General features: G+C 45.5%; 1 protein-coding gene across 11 annotated transcripts in view; it reads right to left on the bottom strand.

Moving 5' to 3' along the window:
* Window positions 1-258: 258 nt before the first annotated feature.
* The window catches only part of FAM110B (family with sequence similarity 110 member B), a 124,265-nt gene continuing 105,085 nt past the window's right edge, over window positions 259-19,438 (bottom strand). For all 11 annotated transcript variants that reach the window (XM_036338287.1, XM_036338288.1, XM_036338286.1 and 8 more), the window contains one exon: window positions 259-3,582. In XM_036338287.1, coding sequence (XP_036194180.1) covers window positions 2,117-3,229 — 1,113 coding nt within the window. In that variant the 5' untranslated portion in view covers window positions 3,230-3,582 and the 3' untranslated portion in view covers window positions 259-2,116. The remainder of the gene's footprint in view (window positions 3,583-19,438) is intronic.

Genomic DNA, 19,438 nt, shown 5'->3' with positions numbered 1-19,438 from the left:
ATAATTTGATTCAATAAATATTCGTTGGATACTCAATGCCCTAACAGGAGAGAAGACATTTCCACTAAGAGGAATATTTCTCTTAAAATAAATGTGAAAATCTAAGTTCCTTGAGGCAGAGACTCTGTTGTTGACCACAATAGTCACGTGTCTATTGTGAAGCCTGAAAAAGGGACTCACTGGACAAGTGACCTATTGAAAAAAGAATGAATGAATGAGTGACAAATGTATGAACACGTGTCATGTTAAATGATGTTGGGCCTGTATAAAAATAAGAACAAGGCTATAAATTTCCAAGGTATATCTCCACTGTAAGAATTCATTCATAGTTACAACTCCAGAGTCTAGTGGAAGATGTAAAAGGTCTTGTTGTTTAAGAAAAGATAAAAAGAACTGAAGTGTGAACTAAGTAACAAAGAGGCTGCATATTTTTAGGAGCCTTGATGCAACTATTTAAGCAGAAGCACATTGCTGGAGCTACAATTAAGAACACTGATGTTCCAAATAATTGTGATATGGGGAAAATAACGTAATAAAACAATGTTTCTTGAAGACCATCAAAAATCCGCTTCTGGCTCACATGCCAAAGTTAAACTTCCATGGAGAGAGCAAAGGAAAGTACAAAGAGAAACCACCACCATTAGTGCCTGCACCAGAGCTATTTATTAGCATAAGTTTTCCTTTGTTTTCTTCAAGTTTTCATAACAACTGAAGTATGTACAAAGTCTTACAGCATTTACACCATAAAAAGTTTCTTATTAGCTGACGAAGGTCTAAGGTAGTGCTCCTGAATTACGGAGCGTAACTACAAGAGCAATGAAGCAGACCACTGCATGTGTACCTCTTGCTACCACACCACAACTGTCAGCTGGTTGACAGCTAACTGGAAGACAGGTTATTGGCGGGGAAAGGGAATGAGTTGATATGTAGCACTAGAGACCATGGCGGGGGGTGGGGGGTGGGGGTGGGGCTAAATAGTGTCGTGTTTCTAGTTTCCTAGGGTTGTAACAAAGGCCCAGAGCCTGAGCGAATAACATAGGTAAGACCACACAACCACACTGCTCAGATATGATTCAGCTACCAAAGGCGTTTACTGTTGAATAGGAGGCTCGATACTAATATGGCTGGTATTTCCGTGTGGGTTCGTGTCTTCAGATAGCACAGACCTGCACAAGCCCCACTTCCTTGTCCTCTCTCCCAAATAAAACAACAACAAAGGAAGGGAAGGAGGGAGGGAAGAGAATCAGCATGGCCTTAGTTATTGACCAAAAATACCCCCCCCCCCCCAAATTTAAAGACATTGAGTAACAACTTCAGAGTGGCCATTCCTGTAAAAAGATTAATAGTAGAAACTTCTGAATCAACCCAAATCAGAAGGATATCAACAAAAAGGATATTCAACCTCCTAGATATAATCACCTTCATTGTATCTGATTGTCTTTTCTTGGGGTCAGTATTACACAGAGCCACCAATGTTTATTTACACACTAAATAGGACACAGGACGTAGCATTGTTGCCCCAACCATTACTTCAGCAAGGGGCAAGAGAATTGCAGTATGTAAGGAGTTAACATCAGGCTCACCACGTTCTTTCCTCAGAAAACCCAGCCTGGTTCTCTATCTTAGGTCAGTGACTCTATCAGTTTGGTTAGCAGGTTCCATTTATTTCCCTCGTGTTTTGGTGTCACACGTAGGCAAAGCGGCTTTTTGTTTCAAAAAGATGCTCCTCTCCACTTAAAAGCCAGTTGATAAAACTTTTAATTAAGACACAATAGCGCGGGATATAAAACACAAGAACCACATAAATATTGAAGAAGTTGTATACCGTTTTTCGGGTGTAAACAGTTTTGCTTGAGATCAAAGCCCTAATCCGATTCTGGCCTGAAACTTTTTGGCAGGTGACGTGTGTTCGGCCAGGCTCTGCAGCGATGGTTGACCGGGACGCCAGGTCAGTCCCCATGTTGACAGGCATGCAACTTGAAAACATTGCACAACAAGCAACACAAAGAGAGCGGAGAAGCTCACAACACTTCAAGGAGACCTCACGACCTTCACAAGGGCGGATGCACAGACAAGAGACCCACCCCCTCCCTCCTTCGCACACGCGCACTGTCTCTTACACGTGGGAGACCTTCTGGGACTCTCTAGCTTGTTTGATGCTATATAACCACTTGATGATCCTGGCATTCCTTTCGATCGCAGAAATGCCGTATGGCACCCGGTCATTGGCACTGTCCTCGTTTCTAAGGTCACTGTTACTGTCCTGCGACTGTTCACAGTCCGAGCTGATCATGCTTGCACTGCGGAAGTTGAGGGATATGATGTCAGAATTAGCCCTGGCAAAGTTTTCCATGCCCAGGTTTTCCAGCTCCTCGGGGTCCAGTCCGCAGTAGTTGAAGAACCTCTCCACGTCTGCGTCCACGCGGAAGTACCTGTCACTCAAGTCCGACTTGGACCGCTGGAGGGAGGGTCTCCGGCTGACTCCGCAGGCCGGCTCCGCCGGGTCGGCTTCGGGGGACTTCATGGGGGCGATGGCTGCAACCTTGGGTTTGGGGGGCAGGGGAGGGGCGGAACTACTGCAGGGGATCGCCTTCAGGGGCTTCACACTGGTCACTTTGCGGATGTCCGAGGAGCTGTGGGAGACGTGCAGGAAGGACTCGGCGGTCTGCTCCAGCAGCCTCCTGCCCACGTGGGAGCTGCTCTCCTGCGGGCTGCCCCGGCCCTGCGTCGGGTAGACCTTCAGGGACTCGGCGAAGGAGTGTCGGTGCAGGTCGGTGGCGTCGGGCCGGTGCGGAGGCCAGTTGCGGGAGCTGTGCTTGTGCCCGGAGCCGGAGCTGGAGCCTTCCGAGCTGTTGATGATGTTCTTCAGGATTTCGAGCTTCAGGGTCTCCCTGTGCACGCCGCTCTCGGTCTTGGCGTTGGGGCCGAACACTCGGAGCGTGGGGCTGCCCAGCGCGCGCTTGGCGCCGGGGCACACGGGGGGCTTGGCCAGCACGGCCGGCTTCACCGGCTCCTGCTTGGCGTTGATGACCTCCTGGCTCTTGACATACTTGGCCTTGTCGGCCTCCAGCCTCTCGACGGCGCTGAGTCTTTTGGGGTTCGGCTCCGCCTGCCTGCGGAAGTAGTCGGGCCCCTTGTTGAGGATGCGCAGGGGCACCGCCGAGGTGAAGGTGCCCGCGGGGCTGACCGGCTTCACCATGCTACCTGTCTGTAGGGTCTCCGTGGGCATGGTGGGTGGTCTCTCCCCGGCGGCCGTGTTGGATTCTCTGCTGGGCGCCTCCGGATGCGCTGAATAGACACATGTACACGAAGCACAAAGGGCAGCGGACGGACCCGGGAACCTGAGTGTCAGCAGCAGCGGCAGCAGCAGCAGCGGCGGCAGCAGCGCCTCATCTCACAGCCCATGCACCGCCACTGTGGCTTTACGCTCACTTTCCCCGGGTCCAGGTCCAGGCAGCGCTGGTGCAAAAGGGCCACGAGCCGAGCCACAAGTTCCTTTAATCTGCCTCGCCGCCTCCTTTCTTCTCCTCGAGGACGTGGGAGTTTCCTCCTCCAGGTCTTTGTGTGCAACTGCAGGCAGAGCTGAAACACAAAACAACCAACCGCGGGTTAGGATGGGCGAGTGACATCACGGCTGTAGCAACCCGGAGCCCCGCGGCGGGCGCCCCGCCTCCGCCGGCCCCCCGCCGGCCCGGCGCCCGCCGGTTCTGGGAGGCGACTCCCGGGCCACAGAACGCACCGCGGCCCCGGGCCAGCCTCTCCCCCGCGCGCCGCAGGCAGGGGCCGGCGTCTGGGAGAAAGCTGCTGACATTCCCACGCGCGGACGCTTCCAGCGGCCTCCCCATTGGTGGGAACCGCCTCTGCTCACGCCGGGTTGGTATGGCTTATGTCAAAACCCAGGAAATGCTAGACGAATGTGGAAATGCTGGTTTAGCAAAGCCCAGTTCCCAGTTCATTAAACGCCGCTGGGTTCCTAGGAATCCCTCTATGGCTTACACTGCAGCACCGCGAGCTATGTCTCCTTCGCAATGGAGCAAAACTTCTGACTTCTTACTACCCATCTCTCAATTAACACTTGAAACCAGCACTGCTTCACTCTTCAAAAACTAAAACGATGGGCAGAAGTGGGATTGGCAGTGAACATGGAAAATCTTTTAGAAATCGATGTTTCTGTTATCTCATGTTTGCCAATCAATATATTTGAAAATGCTTTCTCCTGGAAACCAAGAATGCTTATGAAGTTCAAGCTTATTTTTTAATAATAATAAAAAAAACTAGAAACACTTCTAGATTAACTATAGAAGTAGTTTGATTTTAAATACTCCATCATTTTTCACACTTAATGAGCAGAAATCATGTTTCTTTGTGGAATGTATTCCCCCCCCCCCCCCCCCCCCCCCCCCCCCCCCCCCCCCCCCCCCCCGCAAACGGAAGAACAAGCTCTTACGATGTCAACCATACCTAAAACGTTACTGTATAGTGAACTTGTATAATAGCTAAGCATTCCTGGAACTAATTCATGGTTTTCTGAATTTGATTCCCCCCCCCTCCCCCCCTCAAACAACCAATATGTATCTATAGGGAGTTTTTCTACTTGCATTTACCTCTGCAGTCCTGGGCACACCTCTCTTTGACTGCCACTGCTGGCAGAGAACACTTATGAATGCATCAGCATTTGAAAGTGACTGGCTAAAGACCTTTTTAGCTTCTTTAGTTATAATGAGGACTATTAAGAGAGTAATGTATTCATCTAATATGTCAAAAAACTAATTTACAAAATAAGTAAAGGATATTAACTATAAAACATCTGCTGTCCTATATAACATAGGAAGTGTCTATTAATAACGGGGGGGGGGGGGAGGGGAGGGGGCTGATATTTCTCCTTATCATCTTTTGAAACTCTTAATCTCTAAATACACCCATTGTCATGTTTCATTAGAGACGGTTTTTGTAATCTGCAAAAGGGTTTGTTCTAGTAAAAATATTTTCCTGTGCCAGACTTGAGAAGCCCCAAGGCAATTCCTACATAATGATTTTCTTTAATTGCGTGGTCCTATTATAATACTTTAATGTAGTTTTAAAAAACCACCTCCTTTTATGAAGATGAAGTGAAATTGTTTCTTTGAACGTATCTGGAATGACATGCCAGAAGAGGAGCCATGATCTCTCTGCAGATCCTCTGGGTCTGCCTTCCACCACCCTGGGCCCGCCTCACTGGGAAGATGACCTGGGGCCCCTCCACTAAGGGGCTCACAGCCTGGGCTCGGGAGACAAAACCCTCTGGATCACCCCCAGGGCACTTGAGAGAGGTTTGTCCCCAGGACAGACCATGTTTCTCTCACATCTTCGCCGATGACCTCTGCAGCTTCCAAAATTCTACCAGGGAAGGGACAGCACCAAAAGGCTCAGAGGCCGAGTGAGAGACAGGACTGGCATCCGCACTCAGCACCTTTCTGCCCACAGCAAACCCCCAGCAAGCAGGAAGAAGGCCCAGGGGGCAACAGGAGACAGAGCTCGGACTGCTTCTTCTGCGCCCTTGTCTCCTCACCTATGAATGACAAGAGGTGCTTGGACAAGATTCTGATCCCTTCTCCATGTAAAATCATGTGGTTCTGGGGAGCTAACAAGAAGTGAGTTATTTCCAATTTCAAAATGGCACCTGGGATTGAACTTTTGTATGGTTCCTGCACTTGCTGTTCTTAGGAAAATGTTCTTTGAATGCTGAACTATAGTTAACATAAAACATCCATTGGCATTGCCCTGGCTGGTTTGGCTCAGTGGATAGAGCATTGGACTGTGGACTGGAAGGTCCCAGGTTCGATTCTGCTCAAGGGCACTGCTCGGGTTGTAGGCTCGATTCCCAGTGCGGGGCATGCAGGAGGCAGCCGATCAATGATACTCTCTCATCATTGATGTTTCTCTCTCTCCCTCTTCCTTCCTCTCTGAAATCAAAATGTATTTTTAAAAAAATCCACTGGCATTAAAGTGTGAAACGGCCTGTTTTCTAATTCCATCATATTAGGACCAGAAGTCCAAAACGTCCCGACTTGCCATCTGGCCCTGATGTTCAGGCAGGCTTTGGTACCATTTGGAACACTAACTAACAATCATTACTCTCAACTCACAAGATTGAGAAATGCCTATTTTGAACACAACCCCAGTTTCACCCATAGAAGTGAAAACTGGTCATTGCTCATGTGTGTTATGACAGAGGAAAGGTGGTATATTGTTTGAAAGAGGGTGTCTGACTAATTCAATTCTAAGTCAACTAACAGCTCAGTGTCTTGATCTTATCTGTGAAAAGAAATGTGTTGAATCAGTGAACTTGAAATTGTGTTCAGATTAAACATTCTTGGAGGCAAAGTAACCAAAGAAGCAATTTCAAGAATTCTCAAAGAAGTGATTTTCCAGTTTCCTAACATGTCTAATCACAAGACATTTACAATATGAATAAAATTGTCCCGTGCTGCCTTTTGATTTTGGCGAATAGTGTTTGTGCTTACTGACTTCAGGCTAAGAGTTCAGCTTGACTGGGTCACTCTCATCCTTGTTTTTGTTTTTTCATTTAAAAGCAGAGAAACCCCCTGGCCATTCCAGTAAAAATGCAGTTTCCCAGGACAATGTTAACTTGAATTCTTTACAAATGCAATAGAAATGCACTAAAAATATAAGAGTGCTTCCTGAAGTATGGACTGTGTTCAATCAATTGACTAATACTTATTAACGGAGCAATTATGTAAGTAACTCAAAAAGTTTTTTAGTAGAAGATTCGAAATACATCTGATGACTATTCATTAAATAATGTTGATGAAAAATGTGGCAGGATTGTCACAAAGGACTTCCCGTAAACAACATCTCAGTAGTTAGGTGAAAAAACAATGCTGAGGGGGAAGAACTGGAGTTAAAGGCATGGGAGACAGGGCACCCATTATCAGAGCAGCTCTCGATGGAGTTCATAGTACATTCAAGACAGTTCAAGGGCACTGATGATGGCTGGCCTAGAGTTAGGGGGCATCAGTGGGAAACCTACTGAGGGTGAGGAAAAGGAAAGATGGACTTGGATTCCATGTTGAGTAATGGGAGGGCACTACAGGGGAATGAAGCACTGGCAGTATCCTCCAGGCGGCACTGTGAATTGAACAAGTCTGGAGGGAAGAGTGGAGGGGGACAAGTTCTTACCCCCCAGGGTTTTCACCGATGTCACGGGGGCCAACAAAGATAGCAATGGGTACCCGGGACAACTTCGCTTCAGCTGAGTAGGATCAGAGCAGCCTTAAGCTCTTCGCTCAGAGCTGTGTGAAGGGCAGTGGCCAAGGGTGCCTGCCCTCATCTCAAACAGGCTGAGGTTGGACTCAGGGCCCCCTGAAAGCTGGGGAACATGGAGACTGGCTGATAGCTCAGGCCTGAGAGGTTCAAAGGCAGAGTCTGCCATGGACTCTCCAAACACAGGATGCAGGCGAGGGGAAGCATTTCCATGAGTGTGGGGTGAGGATTTTCTGGGACCAAGCATGTACCTGGGGGAAGGTGGTCAGTGGTTATCAGAAAGGGAACTCTCACCAAAGCTTTTCCCTTACCCCGAGGAAAAGGCTGTGAGCTTCCCCTAGCGGTGGGATGCGTGGTTGCCCCCAGGGAATCTGAAAGTTCCCCAAAAGAATCAGCCTAAGTGCTCATCAGTAGATGAATGGATTAAAAAACTTTGGCACAGCTACACAATGGAATACTATGCTCCTGCAAAAAGGAAGGAACTCCTACCATTTGCAACAGCATGGATGTAGCTGGAGAGCATTACGCTAAGTGAAATAAGCCAGTCAGAGAAAGATAAATATCACATGCTCTCACTCATTTGTGGATTATAACCAACAACGTAAAGCGATGAACAAAAATAGATGTAGAGACAGAGAAGCATCAATCAGATGCTCAAAACTCGAAGGGAAAGCAGGGGAGGGTGGGGGTGAGGGGGAAAGTTCAACCAAAGGACTTATATGCATGCATATAAGCATAAGCGATGGATGTGGACAACAGGGGGTGAGGGTGAGGGCAGGATTGGGGGAATGAGGGGACATTGGGGGGATAAGGGCACATTTGTAATATCTTATTCAATAAAGGGAAAAAGAAAACGGAAAAAAAAAAGAAAGCTGTCTGAAGAATCCCCCATGCCCAGGGGACACCAGATTGCAGGAGTCAGAGGTACGGAGAGGTATGCCATCTTTCCCTTAACGAGCTGCCCGCCTCTCACATTCGTACTCCCACGTGGGGCCCTGAGAGGTTAGAAATGACGCCTAATGCGTGGGAGAAGAGCTAGAGCAGGGAGAGCAGGGAAAGCTGGGGGAAAAAAAAACAACCTTTATTAAGTTCCCTATCGCCTCCCCTCCTCCAGAGGTTTCCAAGCCAACACGGGCCTGAGCTGGGGGAGGGAGGAGGTCATTTAAACTGAAGAGGCTGGAGTTTTGATCATGATGTTGCACTGGGCTCTTTGCATGCCTGAAACTGATCTGAGGACTTTGAATAATTCACAACTAGCTGAAGAGGCTATGGGCTCTGTCTGAGATTTCAACCCAGGGTAGAAAGGAGAACTCAGCAGAGTGAATTCCTAGGGCACTAGAAAAAGAGGATGCCCTGTTCTTTATCCCCTAATGAATCCAGGCCAGACAATAAGGGGGGTCCCGTAGTATTCCCTTCAGGTTTTCTGTTTGTTTGCCTATTGACTCAGTGCCCCTCCTCAGTTCAGAGCCAGGTCCCAGGGTCAAATGGGTTTCTTTGTGCCCGGCCACTTACAGCCCTGAGACCCTGAGCAAGCCACTTAAGCTGGGTGTACCCCAGTTTCCTCATTTGTGAAAGGTTGACCGCAATGGTCCCTACATTTCCTGGGGCTGATGTGAGAATTCCACAAGGTAGCACATGGCAAGTGCTTAGTGTGGGACTGGGCACCAGGTTTGCTCAGCAAATGGGAAGCTGTTATTAAATTTCGTCCCCGGTGTCCACAAGTTGGCACTGATAATCACCGTCATTAGATTTCAAGCTTTACGGTAACTGAATGATCTTTTGTCCTAAAACGATTCCATTACTTTCAAGTGACAGTGTGTGCAGTATTTCTGTCAAAGTGGGTTGACTGTGCAGTTTCTGTCTCAAAGGTCACTCACGTGACCCCATTTTTATTTGAGTTACAAAGAAAATATGTGGTTGCAAATTTCAAAGCTAACACTTATGTGAGTGTAACAGGCTACAGTAAATAATGAAGCCATTATTGGAAATGAAATCAAACCTAAAGTTGCTCGGAGAAAAACAGCAGGTCAAATCTCAGTCCATGATGGTGTCTCTAAAATCATTTAAGAAAACTCATTTCACATGCTTTGTAAGTAAACCCATTATTTAAAAAGGTTATGGTTTCTCTTAAAATGTCTTCCTCCCATTTAAGACACTCAAAATGAAGTAGAGAATCAGACCAAAAAAAAAAAAAATAACCTCGCCCTAACTGGTTTGGCTCAGTGGATAGAGCATCAGCCTGTGGACTCAGGGGTCCCAGGTTCGATTCCGGTCAAGGGCATGTACCTTGATTTTGGGCACATCCCCAGTAGGGGGTGTGCAGGAAGCAGCTGATTGATGTTTCTAACTCTCTATCCCCCTCCCTTCCTCTCTGTAAAAAAAAAAACAATAAAATATATTTAAAAAAAAATCACACTCTGGTTGAACACCTTCCCTTGGCCGAAGGTAAAAAAGTGATGCTATGAGAGGGCTGACTTGAATGAATGTGAGGGAGCCCTACCTTTTACCTGAGATTACACACATGGATGCTGTGCACAGACAGTGCCCAAATCGTTTGGAAATGGAATGATTTGCTTGATGAAAATAACTAAAAGTAATTAAAGAGCAGGGCCACTGGAATTCGTAATGAAAATCCAATAGGACTGCTGCCTTACCCAAAAAAACATAAAGTGACCCCACTTGGGGCCACGTTTGTCCTCTCCCATAGGAGAGGAGTCCTGCGCCCCAGGAATGGAGAAACAGGCGGGTGAGTCCAGGCAGTTGGGGCTTACCTTGCTGGAGCAGGGACGCCAGGAGAAACCTCCAAGGGGACCAGGAAACCTCCCTGGGGACCGGTGCCAGGGTAGGAACACCTGAACTGTTAGTGGGGATTTCTGCACTCTCAGTGTGGACAATTCCGAGAGAGAAGAACTTCAGGAGGACCGCGTCAGAGAGCTGCCCCCACCATGCTGTGAGAGTGACTGTCAGGGGCACAACCAGGTTTCCACAATATATATCTGAGAAAAGTCGCCTCGTGCTTCTGTACATGGTTAAGTTCAGTAGTGAGAACGTGTGAGGCTATGGCCAAACTTTAAATCAACATGGAGTTCAAGAGACCATCGTCTTTGTCATAAGCCAATACACTTAAATCACAGGCTTTAGAAGACTCACTAGTTACCTGAATCGAAGTGTTAGCTGGTTCCCCCAGTTAGAGGGACCGGGAGCACCTTCCCGGTGGCAGTAATTACATCGCAGGGAACTCAGGATTATGAACTCTACAAGCAATTCATGGAGTTTATGGAAACGTGTGCTGGGAGCTCACACTCACCACTCATCCATCCTCAGAGTTACCCCTTTAGGAAGTGGTCTGGTCCACCTTACATAAGTAAGAGGGTAAGTACTTGTGAGTGGCACCCGCACAGCCCTGCCCAGAACCCGGGGCTGTGCAGATCTGGAGACCCTGCGTCCAGTTCTCCCAGCAACACCGATTTTGAGCATCTGCACTTTGCATATTGCTTTCTCCTTTAACTGTGTGAATGTATACTCTACGGCAACTGCATAGCACATACAATAAAAAAGGTTAGGGTGGCAATAGAGACAGAACATTTAGTTCTGCAAATATTTTTAACTTCTAGTGGACAGCCTTGGGGCAAAGAATGAGATATGCTCTAAAATAAATACTAAAGTATACTAAAGTAAAAGTGTGAAATACTTGAACTTGACAAGGAAAAGTAAAGAGCATTGTTTTGGAGAATGAACCATGTTCATTGTGAATACAGTAGGTAAATTGCTATATAAATTGTTTACAAATTACCTGTTAATATGACCATTTCTTATTAAGCATATATGATGCCCCCAGAACCATACAAATGCATTTCGGAGGTTTTTAAATTCAATCCCACCAATATCTTTAAAGCAGCAGGTATTATTATCTAAACTTCGCAGGTGAGGAAATTGATATCCAAAGACACTAAGAAAGTTGTCTAAGATATTCAGCTCCTGTGCTATGGGCTTCACACTCTGGTCTGCACAAAGTATACCTTGGCCCACCTCACCATGTCCCATTATTCCTTCAACTCTTAATGAGATTTGTATAATGTATTTTTAAATGCTTTATATTTAAATATTATGGCTCAGGAATCCATACTAATTATATTTTAGTTCCTAAAATCTACTCTTTTGGCCATTGGCTGCTGAGTACCAGGTTCTCCCATAAGGAAGAGGAGGAAATCATTCAGCTTGTTACAGCAAATAACCATGCTCCTTGCCAACAGCGTAAATGCACAAGCATTCAAGGAAGATGCCTACAAATTGTGTTCTATTAATTCAGCTTTCTTTCTTGATACTACTGGCTGCAGATGTACCCAAGTTAGCTGAACTTTGATGAAAATAATGATTATTAACAAGAGCAATAAGACAATGTAAGACTGTGGTTTCAATCTGTCTTACTCCACAGGGCATTTGGAGAGCAGGGAATCACATGATTTTTAATTGCTGTATGTACTAAGCCCCCAGCCATGCACATCACAGACCCGCACAAACATGTGCATGGAGTTAACTAAAATGCTAAGCCGTCAGAAGACCCAGCACGTCATTTTATATTGTGAAGGCTCGATAAAGACGCCAGAAAACAAGCTTTGGATTTGAAATAGCACTGCAAGTGCCTCCTGTTGACTGGAGAGCACGGTGCAAACGCATGCACAGAAACCGCTTATTCTCAACTTGATGAACATATCGGCACTGAACTGTACTCAGAACACAAATCTGCTGCAAAGAGAAATCAATACAAGGTAGAATTTTAAAGCAGAACCAGTAGGTTCACTAGAAAAAAGTAAATACTGTTGGTCTCATTTGCCAGGAACACCTGGAATTATTTTCCATCTCTTGAATAGCTCTTAGCACATCAATTGTTAGAACGATTAGTTCTTTGCCTCAAGTGTGCTCAGAAAAGACAAACAGTCTTTTTTCATTTTTCAGGACTCAGACTGAATGGTGGGGCAAATAGTAAGTTTCAAAATAAGACACAGAGTTGACAGACACCTATGTCTCCAGCACGTATTTTAATCTTTCGCACTTAACCCATCTGACATGAATCATTTTCAAGCTGAGAGCGGTACAGGTAAGGCTTTGCCACAATTTGCACCTGAAAAACTATTTTTGGGTCCAAGTGACAAGGAGCTGGGAATGACTCATAAGTGCACTCCACCTTGCCTGTGAGCTCGCTGAAACTTAAAGCAGCAGGCGGTGTGTCCAGCTGTGTCTGGAGGCAGGCACAGGGTTAGGAGGGACAGGGAGACACTGGTGATCGAGGGAGGCATCCGGGTCTCCATTCACAGGTCCTCTCCATTCTCTGCCTCCATCTTCTGCTCCCTGGCCTGGAACCCCTGCCCTCCTGGGCCAGACCTTGACCAGAGTCTTCGCAGCTGGAGAAACTCCCAAACACTCTGGGAAGCTTTTTCTGATTTCTCAGTTGATGTCCACTCCTCCTTCCTGTTCTTCCTCCCTGGCACTTCTCCTGTGGTCTTTATTATGAGAGCGGTGGTGATCCTTGCCCCCTCCTGGCTCTCTTCTGCCCCGGCCCAGCAGCTGATGCCGGTGGACAGAAGAGTTCAGAATCTCCTGTAGGAACCCTTGTCTGACATCTGTCTAGTTCAGGATGTGTCTTTGCCTCAGCTTAAAAGAATAAAAAGTTAAAACTACCAAAGGCTTTGCTTACTTCCCCACCTTCCTACTCTTGCTGCCCAAACAAACAAAGCTAGCTCACCTCATAGGCCTCTAAGGGTTCTGACCACTGGAAATCCACAGTAAAAAAGCAATCTGATAAATGCTTGGAATGAAAAACTCCACACATTGCTAGATGGACACAACAAGTCTTTCATTGGATCTGCACCCTCTGCCTGCAGTATCCATCCTAGTACAATGTACTTTTCTACTCTGTTCCTTGATGCTTTCACTTTAAAATGATACTATCTGCTCATCTTGATTCATGTTTAAGCTTCTTATTCCTGTTTACTAAAGAAAAATGAGTCATCCAAAGTGAAAAAAGGGACTTAGCTTTTAGAAATTGTTTCCCCGCTTCAGTCTTAAGTATTTCTTCTGTTTGTTTGGTGAGAAATGGCATTTTTCCTATTTTTTTTTTAACATAAAAGAGAATAATTTTGCTTGTGGCAAAAGGTGGTTGTTGATATTTTGTGCTTTGTGATCTCTTAAGATTCTGTGCACAATCCTGTGGGTCTGAGAAATGCAGCAGCACCGGTTACCGCGTGCCTTCCCCTGCCAGACCTCATGCCAGACGGGACGGGCACCTTGTATCCATCAGCCTTGCCGACAGGTATCATTTATCCCACTTAGCAGAGGGGGAAACTAGGGCTTGAAAGGTTTAAGAGACATCCCTGCAGCTAGTGAGTGGAAGGAGCTTGTTGTCAACCTCAGGCCTGTCTGCCTCCCAAAGCTGTGACCTTGGACTGCTGCTACCGCCATCGACATCTCCGTGGCTGGGAAGGGGGGCCAATGTGGACATGAGCCAGAAAGGAAGGGAGGAAAAAACACCCGCTCGTGCCCTCCTCACCACCTCTGGCCCATAGGATGCCAGGTCCCCAGGCTGCTTTCCTAACAAAACCTCCTTCTGCTGCCAGGGCAGAACCTGTGTTCCCTGCTGGGAGAAACTGTATTAGCAGTACGTGCTGTGCCAGAGGATAAAACGGTGAGGAGGAGTAAGAGGCAGGAAGATGTTCTGAAAACTCTGTGAGAAGCAGGCATTCATGAAACATAAAATAATAGGCCCCATAAATCCAACTTGTGGCGGTGACAATGAAAGCTCTTTGTTTGGTAAGATTCTCTAAGGGGCTATCCACATTTGACTACACCCTCCTTAGTGAAAAATGGTTATTCTAATGTCTTCCTAAGGAAATGAGACTACAGAAAAATAACAACCCAGTCATCACCCGATTCTATAAAAATCAGACTGTCTTGAAGAAGCCCGAGCCCACCTCTGGGCTTGCCTACAGAGGGCACAAATCCTTCAGACCATGAAGACCCCCGGATGTGACACAGACAACTTCCTACAATCCCCACCCTCAAGGGAAGGGACCCCTATCGGGACACGCTTACACATGTTTGTACAGACATAGGATCTCGATGCAGGGAGCGCCATTAGTGTTTACTGAGCATCTACTATGTCCCAGGCAGTGACCAAAATGAACTATATGTGGAGCTCACATACATGGCAATGTATAAGTTAATTAAAAAAATGTCTAGTATGATAAGTACAGGTACTAAAAGGAAAAGGAGAGCAAGGTGGACTTGCTTTAGAATGGTGGACTTTATTGTTGACTTCAAAAAGAAGAGTTTTGGTAAATTGATTGGCAGGGTTCAGGACAGAATGAGAAGACACTGGAGACAGTGTTGACGGCTTATTTCAGGAGGTTTAAGATGTGGTGATAGCTGGAGGGGTGAGCAGGATCGAGAGAGCTTTTTTTTTTTTTTAAGATAGAAGAAATCACAATATATGTGTATGTTGTTAAGAATAATACAGTAGAAAGAGAAAAATGCATATGATGCAGAAAAGACTTCATACTAATAGGAATAAAAACAAGAATTAAAAGCTTTAACACAGTGGTAAATAATGGCTTCTGGTGTCAGAAGATTGTGTGGGACTTTTCATGACTGCCTTGTGACAGCGGAAGAGACCATTGTAGATGATATTAGCTCTACAGGAAGGTCAAGGGAGAGTGCTGCTGTGGGTCAAGAGGACAGAGAGCATCTGGCTGATGCTGAAACATGAAAAGAAAAACAGTGATGTGACCCTGGCCAGAGTGGCTCAGTTGGCTGGGCATCATCCAGTGCACCAGAAGGTTGCCGGTTTGATGGTTTGATTCCTGGTCAGGGCACATGCTCGGGTTGCCAACTTCATCCCCCGCCCCGGGGGGTGGGGAGAGGGGCAGTTGTCATGCAAGAGACAATGCTTCTCACACATTGATCTCTCTCTCTCTCTCTCTCTCTCTCTCTCTCTCTCTCTCCCTCTCCTTTCCCCTCTCTCTCTAAACATCAATTTTAAAAAATCTTAAAAGAAAGAAAAGGAATGATGTTGTTGTGGGCATGTGTACTAGACCCAGTGAATCAGTAATTACCTTCTAGTAGATTCTAAACTGTCATTGAGGCAAAACCTAACAGTGACGAGAAGCAGCAACTCTCCATTTCCTTCTCCTTCTGCTAGCAGCAAATCATCTGATGAATTTTAAGTTTATCTCCCACAAGTCTGAGGAAGAATGTATTGCTTCTGTGAATTTAAAGTTTACCAACAGGGAAGCAGAGACCCTAGGGAAAAAACAGCCAAGAATTTGTAGAATATATAATAGCTCAGGAAGGGAATTCAATCATTTGGCAAGTAGCAGTCAAGTGCCTTCCATGTGCCGGGCACTGTTGTGGGCACTGGAGATAGGGATGCGAATGAAACAGACCATGTGGCATTCAGAGCATGCCAACGAGTAGACAGCAGGTTCCGAGGGACGGTGGTGAGAGTCTGTGGCTGGATTCTAAGGAACAAAGGCGAGGAGCACCCAAGTAGGAAGTGGGAGAATACTCACTCACAACCTTTTCAATGGAGAGAGAGAGGGCAAGGTGTCTGAGAGAAACAGGTTATAGAGGACCTAGTGGGGTAAGTTAACAACGTGGAAAGGAGAGAGATAGGTCCCAGAGACCCTGGAGGAGAGACTATAAGGAAGGGACTAGGGTGGCTGCAGCCTCCAGGTTGTGGGCTCAGACAGTTCGATTCCCCACCCTGGCTTGTTCCACCTTTTACTACTTGAAGGTCTCTCTGACCTTCAGGTTCCTTACCTGTGCCATGAGAATGACACTGGGACCTATCTTAGCACAGGGGACCATACATATTAGCCACTGTTCCTTCCGATGGGCTGGCAAAAGTACTATTGCAGACTGAATTAAGGAAGAATTTTTGAACAATTGAAAGTGTCCCTGTTGGAATTAACCCCTTTGTCAAGAGTGAGCTTTTTATCACAGGAAGGGTTTGTGTAGACACAGGCTTACCATCTGTCCAAGAAATTTTAGAGGGGATTCCGATAATGGGTGGGAGGGTGTGACAGATAAATGTCAAGTTTCTTTCCAAAAAGTTCTGTGTATCTTTGGAACTTTTCCCGCTGCCCAGTTTCAAAGCAAGAAGAAAGGAACACGAGGACAGAGGAGACATGAAGATAGATGTGAAGACAGGAAAGTTGAAGATAAATTGTAATAAGTTATTACATAGAGAAAGCATAGGATAGTATAAGAAAGTAGCAAGAAGGTTTTTGATAAGTGGATCAAGTCTCCCAAGAAATAGACAGCAGAGAGGAAGGCATGAGCATAGTGGGCGAGATGGATGTGAAAGAGAAAGGAAGAGGGACATCTCCTCAGTGAGGACCACGGACTGAGGAGATGTACGCAGGTAGGCTGCCCACCTTCCTTCCCACACTGGCTTCACTTATTGAAATGTTTTTCTAGCTATTCTTGTAAACACAGGAAGTCTCTAACCTCCGTGAGTTTTAGAAATGATTAGAGTGATCCTGGGGTGCCTTAGTAAGTAAAACAGATGAAGGTTTAAAAGCCTCTGTCTATCTTTAAAGCTATTAAACAAAAGAGAAAAATCCAATCTCTTCCCTAGCTGTATGCAGGTAGGCTCCCACCTTCCTTCCTGCACTGCTCGAGCAGTCCCGGCTCTGTGCCACGGTTGATCCCTTACATTCTTTTTGCCCTGAAATTCCTGTGCGTCTTATACAGCATGTTTCCATGTATAGAATGTGTAGAGTTCTTCAAGCAATGCACAGACTCTTAAACTGTCCCATGAGTTTAAGGGCTGACTCAGGATATCATCGCGCAGAAGCCATTCATCGATCTACAGGGCAGCAAAGGGTGGTTGATACCTGGAGGTCAGAGGCAGCTGGATGGTTAATACAGTAAATGTGTTCAGTGTTATATCTGTGTATGTGTCAGCCTTTTTTGAGATCATGTCATCTCCAATTCTTTTTAAAAAAATATATTTTTATTGATTTCAGAGAGGAAGGGAGAGGGAGAAAGAGATAGAAACTTCAGTGATGAGAGAGAATCATTGATTGGCTGCCTCCTGCACCCCCCGCCCCCCACTGGGGATCGAGCCCACAACCTGGGATGTGCTCCTGAGCAGAACTGAACCTGGGACCCTTCAGTCCACAGGTTGACACTCTATCCACTGAGCCCAACCGGCTAAGGCCCCAATTCTTTAGGAAACATTTGGCCAACAACTGCAGTGCAGTAATAGTTATTAACCTGCAGTCAGGACCTCATATGCTCACGACAGGAGGCTGCTGGCTCCAAACGGAGAGATGTTGCCAGAAGCCACTTTGGATGCAATGCCTGCATCTCCAAATGAACGTTTTGATTCATGTAATTTCCTCCTCCATTAGCTTAGAGGGACTCTAATTCTTCTGTGACATTCTTTTTTCTTTATTGATTTCTAGAGGGAAGAGATTGGATTTTTCTCTTTTGTTTAATAGCTTTAAAGATAGACAGAGGCTTTTAAACCTTCATCTGTTTTACTTACTAAGGCACCCCAGGATCACTCCAATCGTTTCTAAAACTCAAGGAGGTTAGAGCCTTCCTGTGTTTACAAGAATAGCTAGAAAAACATTTCAATAAATGAAGCCAATATATATATGAAGACTAAATTACCCCTTTTATCAAGCCACAATTGACCATTAAAATAAAATTTATCTTAAGGAGACACTGGGAAAAAAAGAAGCTATATTTAAAAAGCTATTGTCCCTCTCAGAAAACATTTCAGTAATCCACTGCTAGCCTTTGGACAAAGAACTACTCAGTATTCAACTTCTCATTTTTCAATGCCAGCTTTTTCAAACATTATGATAAACACTCTAAAGTGACCTACTTCTCCTGACACCTAAGAAAAGTGATGTGTCATTGCAAACCCATTCCTCCCACTTGCAGGGAGGAGAGAATACTTCCAGAGTCATCCTTCTCTGACAGATGGGAAAGGCTCTTTTACATGAAAATTCCAAAAAAACCATTCTGACAAGTATCTATCACATGTTCCCTCACAGCTGGATAATTTAATATCACCTATGGATTCAGCTCGCTGCCTGGATTTGGAAGGTTCTGGTAGCCTGGGAATACTAAAATCAAAGCTTTGCAGGGAACTAGGTAGTGAAGTGATATAAGGATTGCAGTGAATTTTCAAAAAGCAGCATTATCTGAGGGAGGACGTGGTGTGAGTCCCTGCTGAAACCAATGAAGATACCAAGACCTCCAGAGGGGCGGGAACACTGAACGCATGCAGGGCTCAAGGTGGTCTATGTTTGCTTCCTGCTTCCCTATCTTCTAGCTCTGTGATGCTGGGCAGGTAAATTCCCCAATGTGCTTCCAGTTTCCCACATGTTAAATGGGAATAATAACAGCACTTTCCTCACAGGATGGTGTGACGCTTACATGTCACTGGATGAAAGGCACTGAGCATGGGTTCTGGCATACAGAGGCAGCACTAAATTTTTACAGTAAAAGGGTTTTCTCTCGTCAAAAGTACTGGAAGTACCAGGTATTGTTGGAAAATCATTCCCCTGGTCAATTCATCATTCTCAAAGCACATGGAAATTCTAGGTGTTCTTGTGAAAAAGAAATTCATCAAAAACAGAACTGGATCTATAAAATTCTTTCTTGGGTTTTGAGAGACATTTCATTAAATTTGGGGAGAGCTGCCATCTTTGCTAGGGTGAGTTTTCCAGAGCATTGATTTCTCCATTTAATTTAAAGTCTGATTTTTTTCATCAAAGTTTTATAGTTTTCAGCAAACAAGTCCTATATGTTTTGTTAGCATTACCCTTAGTTATTTTATTTTTTGAGCCATTGTAAATAGCATTATTTTTATAACATTGGTTTCCATGTGCTCATTGCTAGTATATAGAAACATAATACCTTTTTATGTTGACCTCACCTCCTATCCTTCAACCTTATTGAATCACTTTTTTAGTTTTAGGGTTGTGTCTTTTTCTTTAAGATCCCTTAATATTTTCCACTTAGACAATCATGTCAGACAAGATAGACAACAAAGAAAAAGTAGGTATGAGCAAAGTAGGGAAAAAAATAGAAAGGAAAGAAGACTGATTACCAAGCAAAACTTCCCATCAGTTATATGTAAACACAAGACTATTTTTAA

Source organism: Myotis myotis, unplaced genomic scaffold, assembly GCF_014108235.1.
Source record: "Myotis myotis isolate mMyoMyo1 unplaced genomic scaffold, mMyoMyo1.p scaffold_m19_p_16, whole genome shotgun sequence".
Taxonomy (NCBI): Eukaryota; Metazoa; Chordata; class Mammalia; order Chiroptera; family Vespertilionidae; genus Myotis; species Myotis myotis.
The sequence above is the reverse complement of the archived record's forward strand: the minus strand, read 5'-3'. Positions and strand labels throughout refer to the sequence as shown.